We start from the raw sequence: 9423 nt of genomic DNA, 5'->3' as shown, positions 1-9423 counted from the left end.
ACGATAGATAGATAGATAGATAGATAGATAGATAGATAGATAGATAGATAGACGCACCTCCAAAGACAGTAAGTCCAAACGGATGGGAGATCTGAGTGATGCGATCCAAAGACAACCTGTTTTGTCCGTCAAAGTTGCTGTGCTCGATCTTATCAAAGAAAGCGTCCACCCAATACAGCCGCATGACACTGAGAGGCAGAGACATGATCAAGAGAGAGTTTTAGACCAATGCTGAGAAACAGGATTATGTCAGATCATGATTTAAGGAGATTAGGAGTGAGTGTGCTATTGAATGTGCAACAAAACAAATAATGATGAATCACGGCTTCAGGAAGCCATCGAAGTTAAAGCAAAGAGAGGAAGGTTTATGAATGAAACAGAAATGGATCATTGTTTGTAGTATTATGAGCACAACTGAATGCTGTATTGATTGTAGTTTCATTCTGGGAACTGTTACTCACCTCCAGTCAATGGCCAAACCATTCGGCCAGCCGAGAGTGGTGTTTACAATCGACTGAGCATGTGACCCGTCACCCCAGGCCCGCATAATCTTCGCAGGACGGTACCAGTCAGTCCAGAAAATATAACTGCCGAGCACAAAGACACACACTGCTTTAAAAGAAATAGTTCACCCAAAAATAAACATTCTGTCATCATTTACTCACCCTCATACCTATTTATTTTTTTTTTACTATATTTCCGCAGACGAACACAAGCTTCTTTACATGCAATTACAATGAACGGGCACTAGAGCTTTTAAGCTTCAAAAAGGACGCAAATCTACCTTAAATGTACAATAAAAGTTGTTCATATTACTTGTGAGTTATATAAACATATATGCAATACCGTTCAAAAGTTTGATAAGATTATTTAAAATGTTTTTAAAAGAAGTCTTGCAATATTATTAAAAAATAAAATATGCAATATTATTAACTGATTTTATATTTTTATATTTTAAACTATATATATTTTATATTTTTAAAATATATATATTTATATTTTATATTGTTATTTATTCATATTATTTTTCAGGATTCTTTGATGAATATAATTGAAATAGAAATCTTTTGTTACACATTAATTGTATTAACTGTCACTTTTCATTAATTGAATAAAACTATTATTTTCTTTCAATAAAAAAACTTTTGAACAGCACTGTATATACAGTATATTTATGTACAGTATATTTTATACAAATGTTCGATTGTTCAAATTGTTCTTTTTTATTTCTTTTGTATTTCTTCAATTTCTGAAGTCTTCAGAAGTCATATGGACTACTTTTATAATATACCATTCACTTTGGAGTTTGCCAGCCCCAGTCCTCATTTATTAAACTGAAAAGAGGGGCCAAAAGTCATACAGGTTTGGGACGGCATGTGGATGAGGGAACAATTCCAAAATCACCACAAATCTTCACCCTGTGCCCTCACCAAAAGCCAGATTAATAGGTGGGGACACATTCGAAACCATCCGCTGGGTTTTATTTATAAACTGTGAGGTATAGATAGTTTATCTGAGTGCTCTGCGGGGTTTTCCCCCGTTAAGCCAAGTTCTTAGTGTGCACTACAATACCGGCCTTCATGCAGCACTAATCTAGTCTCCTGGGCCCAGAGGCCTCATGACTTTGAAGCCATTGGAAATGTCCCACTAGCATGGCATAAAGAGCTCCTTTATCTGTGCCAGGTTCAAAGCAGGAGCAATCTATGAATGGCTGGGCACCTCCTGCATTATGAAAGGTGTGACTGGACACAAGTGGCCCGATTGTTAATGCTTTTTCATGGTCTTAGGGAAACAGAGAGGCGAGGTGAAAGAGCTGTGTTTCTGGCTCACGGTCGCTCGCTGAATTGTGTCTGTTGACATTTGAACGTGCCTGTGATTTCAAACTCACGGTCACAACCCGTTTTTCCATGAAGGAGGAAGTTTGAGTGTGTTTATTTTGTGAATGCAACTTTTGGCCTACAGTAGCAATGGTTCCAAAATCTCGTAAGACATCATATTAAGGCATCATAGTGAAAGCTTTTTCAAAAGATACAATAGCAGCATAACTATAGCATATTTATGTATCCTGTAATGCAAGACAAATATTGATTATAAATATAATTAATTAAATAACAGTTTACATCACCAACTAAAACTATAAAATAAAATAAAAAAATATTTTTGGTGACATTGCCTGAATGGAAGACTCCAGATAAAAATAAATAAATAAATAAATTAATTAATTAATTAAATAAAATCAAATTTTGAAATATTCCTCTGGCAACTAAAAAAAAAAAAAAAGTTAAAGTACTAAAAATTGCTAAAACTGAACTAAAAAATAAATGAAAGCAATTAAATCTACATAGAAACAAAAACATCTAAAAAAATGACAAAAGCACATAACACAAATATCAAAACTTAAACTAAAATTAAAACTGAAAATATAAATATAACACCTAATTCAATGCACTATGTCTATGTAAAGCATTCCAAATTGGTTACGGTTATGTTCATTTCAATTGTCCTGGCAGCAGACAGCAGAGCCATAGTATTAACTACTTTTCTTATATATATATATATATATTAATAGCAATATTACAAACAAGACTAGCCAATAAACCACTCACCCAGCCACTGGGTGGACCACTATGGATCTGGGGTTGTTGAGGTTTCGTACAATGGTTCGTCTGGACTTATCCGCGACCTTCATGACAGATATACTCCTGTAGCGTGGATCCGTCCAGTACAGGTTCTTCGATATCCAATCATAAGCAAGATCTTCCACACCATCCACCCGATTGGCTGCTAGAACCTCCCTGCCTGTGCAGTTTAAAGCAAAGAAACACAAAGATTAGAGCGCAGCCCACTCCTTGAACTTTTCAAAAAATCAGTTTTCACAAAAAATAAACTGTTTTCAATATTGATCATGACAATACATGTTTCTTAAGCAGCAAATAATCATATTAGAATGATTTCTGAAGCATCATGTGACACTGAAGTCTGGAGTAATGATGCTCAAAATTCAGCTTTGCAACACTGGAATAAATTATATTTTAAAATATATTTAAATAGAAAACAGGTATTTTAAATTAAATTAATATTACTTTTTTTGGATCAAATAAATGCAGCTTTGCTACTAAGGGAAAATAGTGCAAATGAATATGCTATCCCTTATATGTGGCTCACAGGTGTTGAATGAAACAAGCCAACAGTCTATATTGTTTTGGGTTGAGTCAGGGGAGGAGGGTATTAGTGTCCTGGATTTCTATTAGAAATGTAGTCCAACACCAGCGAACACATTATCTCATATAGTTGGCCTTTGAAGGCAGCTGATAGGCGAGATCACATGCAGCAAAATGTGTTGTTGGCACACAGCAAATATCCCGAGGGCTGAGTGGAGTATTCAGTGAGTATCAGTTTCTCACTTTATCTGCTTAGAAGTAAAGGACATTTCATCAAGCAGAGCACAGATTTTGTGCTTTTTTTCACCAACAAAATGAATAAGAAAATCTGAACTGAAGAACACTCCAGTCAATACAAGCAATTATATATTAGGGTCAGAAAATAAAGGCAGGGTAGGTGATTTGGTTCAAAAACATTTCTTGTTATGCTGGTTGAAAGTCTTCTCGCACTCCGATAGCAATCACTAAGTGGTCTAAAAAATATTTATATGAATTGATATCGTCTGTGGAAGGCGTAGGACTGTAAAATGTTTGTCCAATCATATGCCTCTGTTCAAGGGATACAATAAGCTGTCCTGCTTGCCTGTGAACATATATATATTTGCATACCTCCGCGCATCCTGTTCGTGCAGATATGATACATCATCAGTGCGTTCCATTACGCTACTGCAGAACAAGCGAGAATGTAAGGCGTAGTTATTGTAATATTATGCGCTTTGTACTGTAATGTTTTCTCACCGGTGAATAAAACATGAGGTAATCTGACAGCGCTGAATTCAACCCTCCACAATGTCATCTCTCATCTCTGGTCTGCTTGTGTGCGTTCATGTGTTTTGGAGGAGGCGTGGCTTTGGAGAGTGATTTGCAGGGAGGGTGGGATCTTATGCTTTTAAAGCTAGCTTGCTATTGTTAGCCTCTACGAAATCGCCTACCCTACCTTTAAAACCGGCTCGCAAAATTCAAGATACGGGGCAAAAAATGCCCCTTTAAAAAAAAAAGCAACTTGTTTATAACTGTTGTGGTTGAAATATAAAAATGAATAAACGAAACGAATAAGTGAAATGTAAGAATGAATAAAAAAGTGTTGATTATGGTATTGCATTTCAATCTTCTAACGATGCACCAAACATTTCTTTTCATGCATTGTTTTATGCAGTGTTTAGCATTAAGTAGTTATTATTAAATACTAAAAAACTACTTTAGCGTCCACACCAGCGGACGATATCGTCTGTTTATTCTGACCGCATGCTCGTCCACCTCTTTAAATTCTCAAGCTCGTTATAGCAGGATTGATTATGATTGGCTGTAAATATTTTTATCGTTCATCAGCTGGGAAAAAAAAAGTTCTTAAAGTGATTCCAACGATATCGCTTCTCTGTGCCTTTATCATTATAGTTGTGGTGTGGACTATTCTTTAATACTGAGAACGATTTTTACAACTATATCTTTATCGTCATCTTTATAGTTATCGTTCCTGGTGTGAACGGGCCTTTACATACAGTCTCATACATATCTGTTGAGTGCATAAATGCAATGGCCAATTGGAAGCGTTTAGATTTTGACCTGCCATTTTTTTAAGCATTCTACTAATCAGCTTTAATAATCATTATTAGAATATTATGGGCAATAATCGACATAATATTGCAGTGCTACCCTGTAATAAGTTCCTGTTTTTTACATTTTATAAGCTTTAATATGTAGGCTATTTAAAATTACACTAATGCCATAACTTTGTTTAAAATACATGTATGTATGCCACCTCTGAGCAGCGTTAAACAGTCTGTGTAAATAAACATGCCATGTCAGATCCAGCTTCTGTGCCACCTTAGCAATGCAATGATGGCTCTTGTTGATGTTGATCATATTTTATTGGTAACAGGCTATAGTATTCTGACTGATTGAATTAATTGATTAAATTCATATATTTTTACATAAAAAGATGACATACATACATTTACAAATGTATAAAATGCATATATGTCTGGAAGAAGATTACAGCAGCTTTACTGATATATGCATATAAAAAACCAGCCATTCTCACCGGTTCCATCAACTTTCTGTTTGTAGATGATGTCCTTTCCCGTATCAGAGAAGAAAATCGAATTGTCCGCAGCACTGAAGTCCACTCCAACGAAATAAGATGGAGTTCCTGTGATGGGGAGAATGATGTCTTCCTGCGTGGACAGGTTGAAGGGGATTCCTCTGACCGCCAGCTGACTGGAGAACAGCAGAAACTGCCTCACAGCTGCAAGACACATATTGCATATTTCTTAAAAAATCAAGCTGTTGCATCTCAAAAGGATGTTTTTTCATGATACGACCTGAAGATGCAAAGATGCAATGGTAACCAAAGACACAAGGTATGACTGAGATCTGTCTTACACACGCATCTCTTGCCGTCAGCATGCAGATCGAAACCCATCCGGCAGCGGCAGCGATATCCCAGACCGCCGTTATCAGTTCTGTGACTCAGAACACAGATGTGTTCACAGCCTCCTCGATCGGTGCCACAGGGGTTACTTGCTGTCCAATCAAACAAACGTACATGTCAATAAATCACAAAAAGAATAGCAATAATTTAATGATGTATTTTTGTTTAAAGTGGCTATGTTTAAAACATCTCCTAAGCACAGTGATTCCTGGATACAACAGGACAGATTAACTTGATGTTTAAACTACAGATATGATGCAATGCAATCAGGCTATCATCATGTGTGGATTCAGTGACTAATAACAAAACTTTTCGGGCCATGTTTTCGCCTGTATTTAGCGCTGACCACTTGTGAGCGCATTACCAAACACAAATCCTAGATGTAAACAAAGTCATTGGGAACATAAATTGCACCATATATACAGTTTAATATATTAAAATATATAAATATTCAACATTTTGTATATACACTATTCATGTATTTATTTGCATATATTTGATGTGTTTGTACATTTGCATATGTAAATTAACATGCAAAATAACTTTTGTATTTAAGTATTTTGTATTTTATACTTAAAACAAGTAAATTTTGCACACATTTTTTAATTTAATTACGTCATTTGCAATGCTTTATAGAATAAGTAGTTAATTCCCACAAAAACAAGACTTCTGATTTTAAAAAACAGAATTTTAGTTTTATATAATAACAAGTTGTAATGTAATAAAGTTGTAATATAATCTGAGGTAAAACTGGCATGTTATTTTAGTAATATTTATCTACTTTTGTAAAATTTAATAATATTTTGAATTATCTTTCTAGTTCTTTTTTTTTTTTTTTACTTTAGTTTAAGTTTTAGCAATTTTATCATGTGCTTTCGTAATTTTTATTATTTTGTTTTAATAATTTTATTTACATTTTAGTTTTTTTTTTATTTCAGTTTTTGTCATTTTAGTGCTTCAGCCTAACCTGTTTTATTTCAGTCAGTTGTGAAAGCCAATATTTTTATTTCCATGTAAGTTTTTTAAAGGGATAGTTCACCCAAAAATGATAATTTGATGTTTATCTGCTTACCCCCAGGGCATCCAAGATGTAGGTGACTTTGTTTCTTCAGTAGAACACAAACAAAGATTTTTAACTCAAACAGTTGCAGTCTGTCAGTCATATAATGGAAGTGAATGGGAATCACGGCTTTGAGAGTCAAAAAAACATACACAAACAAAACCAAATTAAACCCTGCGGCTCGTGACGATACATTGATGTGTAAAGACACGAAACGATCGGTCTGTGCAAGAAACTGAACAGTATTTATATCGTTTTTTACCTCTGATTTTCACCTCAATGTCAGAACTGTCCTGAGCGCGTCCTCGACAGCATCAAATTTTCATTTTTGGGTGAACTATCCCTTTAAGTTAAGTTCTAATATCTAATCTAATAGTTATATTTTATTTCAGCTTTATTTCAATGAACAAACATTATTTTAACAGTTTTACTTAACAATAACAACACGGGTTCATCTGTTTGATTTATTGCGTATAATTTTTTCTTTTTTGATAGTACTTCTATAACCAAAACCACAATGCAATGCTATATTTCCAGAACCAAAACTGCACTGCAATCTTGTTGCCGACATCCAACAGTTTAATATACATAACACAGCTCCTTACCAAAGGGCTGTCTGTATGCATGGACCACAGTCAGGCCATGTGGTCTCTGAGAGGTCCTGTAGAGCTCTTGTGGGCTGTTGTCGCTGTATTTATTAGCTTTCATAACGGCCATCTTGGTCCAGTCAGTGTAGTAGACCGAATGCTCAAACAGAGTAATGCCAAACGGATGAGGAATCACAGACCCACCATGGACCACAGTTTTCCTATTGGAGAATTCAAATAAGAGTTAATAGACTTCCGGATAAAAATCAGCATGCATTTCCAAATAAAACATCTCTGCAACCCCAGGAAGATACCTGTGCAAGCCATCATAAGTGGTGGTTTCAATATAATCGTAACGGCTGTCCACCCAATACACTCTTTTAGCCTCAAGGTCCAAAGTAATCCCAGCAGGCCAGCCGAGTTTGGTCCTGATGATCCCGTAGCGATTGGTCCCATCCATGTAGGCCCTCTCCAAACCCGGTTCCCCATTCAAAGTATCCCAGTCAGAGAAGAAAAGGTACCTAAGCTCAAACACAACAACCTCTTTGTGACACAAGACTTTGTTTTAATCATCTAAAATAGAAAGAGGAACTAATCCTAAATGATGCTATCCCATTATAATGACGAATTGTGATTTATTAAAGGGGTCATATGATGCAATTTCATTTTTTCCTTTCTCTTTGGAGTGTTACAAGCTCTTGATGCATAAAGAAGATCTGTAAAGTTGCAAAGACTAAAGTCTCAAATCCAAAGAGATATTCTTTATAAAAGTTAAGAGTCAGCCACACCTACCTAAAACGGCTCGTTCGAACACGCCCCCACATATCTACCTCACTATGTGGGAAGATTTGCATAACGCCGCCCAAATGTTCACGCAAAGAAAGAAGGAGTAACTTTTATTCTCGCTGTAGTATTGATGCCGCCGCCATGTTGTGAAGACGCTGTGTGCTTCGTTGTGAAAGCAAAGCTATTTATGTCCCCACTGGATGCAACAAATGCCTCGTTTGTAATGGGTTTTCATGTTTTTGTGTCGTTGCTCCGGCCGGGACACGGCATCAACAGTATGTGAGGGGCGTAACATTTCCGTCTCACGCTTGAGGTATTCGGTCAATCACAACGCACTGGATAGCTGGCTAATCAGAGCACACCTCGCTTTTCAGACCGATTAGTTTTGTAAAAATCGACGCGTTTCAGAAGGCGGGGCATAGAGGAGAAACAATAATGTACAGTATGTGGAAAAGAATGTGTTTTTTTTACTTTAAACCGCATAAACACATTTCATTACACCAAATACACAAAATAATGTTCTTTTTAGCAGCATCATATGACCCCTTTAATCTCATGTTGCACTAAAAGAGATGAAGAGTCTTCAATGGCATTTGCGCAAATATATTGTTAGCGCTCAGTTTGGACAGCATCGGCTTACGGATAAAACCCTTGGGGATAAGAACGAGATTTTGAAATGAATACCCAAAGAACGTTATTTTCAAACACCAAAGCGATGCAACTATACGCATTTATTGTAATGCATTACTTTTAAAAGTAACTTTCCCCAACACTGGTTAAAACTGACTAGTTCAAACCGGAGTTATTACTGTTAACTGAAACTAAAACTAGTAAAAACTTTTTTACTAATTAAAATAAAGTGAAATTAGAAATGTTGCCTTGGCAAGTTGAAGAACTGGAATTACTAACTAAATTAGTAAGTAAATATGATTTATATTGTAAAATGTTATAAATAATAAATATTATCCTTTAATCTCATGTTGCACTAAAAGAGATGAAGAGTCTTCAATGGCATTTGCGCAAATATATTGTTAGCGCTCAGTTTGGACAGCATCGGCTTACGGATAAAACCCTTGGGGATAAGAACGAGATTTTGAAATGAATACCCAAAGAACGTTATTTTCAAACACCAAAGCGATGCAACTATACGCATTTATTGTCACTTCTCAATTTAGCGGGAGGCCACCTGGCCGTACGACCCTGTTTCTGTGAAGCTCATCTTGCTTAATTACGTCTGACTAATCCTCACAGACATTGTACAACATTCCCGTTCTCAGTATCTGAGGCTCCAGATCTGAGATCAGCTTCATGATTGCGCTTACAATGGACACGGATTAGGTGGAGGAAGCAAGGGTAAGATTAAAAGCGTCTGACGTCTCCCTCGGGAACTCTCCCCAC

At 36.1% G+C, this 9423-nt stretch overlaps 1 protein-coding gene across 1 annotated transcript in view; it reads right to left on the bottom strand.

Annotated features, from left to right (window-relative positions):
• Window positions 1-9423, bottom strand: part of LOC107744833 (low-density lipoprotein receptor-related protein 2-like) — a 133525-nt gene that overhangs the window by 85521 nt on the left and 38581 nt on the right. Inside the window, exons 13-19 of the mRNA XM_016558655.1 lie at window positions 7554-7760; window positions 7258-7460; window positions 5544-5684; window positions 5203-5406; window positions 2607-2799; window positions 462-587; window positions 58-188 (exon numbers count right to left, since the gene is read on the bottom strand). Coding sequence (XP_016414141.1) covers window positions 58-188; window positions 462-587; window positions 2607-2799; window positions 5203-5406; window positions 5544-5684; window positions 7258-7460; window positions 7554-7760 — 1205 coding nt within the window. The remainder of the gene's footprint in view (window positions 1-57; window positions 189-461; window positions 588-2606; window positions 2800-5202; window positions 5407-5543; window positions 5685-7257; window positions 7461-7553; window positions 7761-9423) is intronic.

Source organism: Sinocyclocheilus rhinocerous, unplaced genomic scaffold (assembly GCF_001515625.1).
Source record: "Sinocyclocheilus rhinocerous isolate Xijiao unplaced genomic scaffold, SAMN03320098_v1.1 scaffold528, whole genome shotgun sequence".
NCBI classification, from domain to species: Eukaryota; Metazoa; Chordata; class Actinopteri; order Cypriniformes; family Cyprinidae; genus Sinocyclocheilus; species Sinocyclocheilus rhinocerous.
The sequence above is the reverse complement of the archived record's forward strand: the minus strand, read 5'-3'. Positions and strand labels throughout refer to the sequence as shown.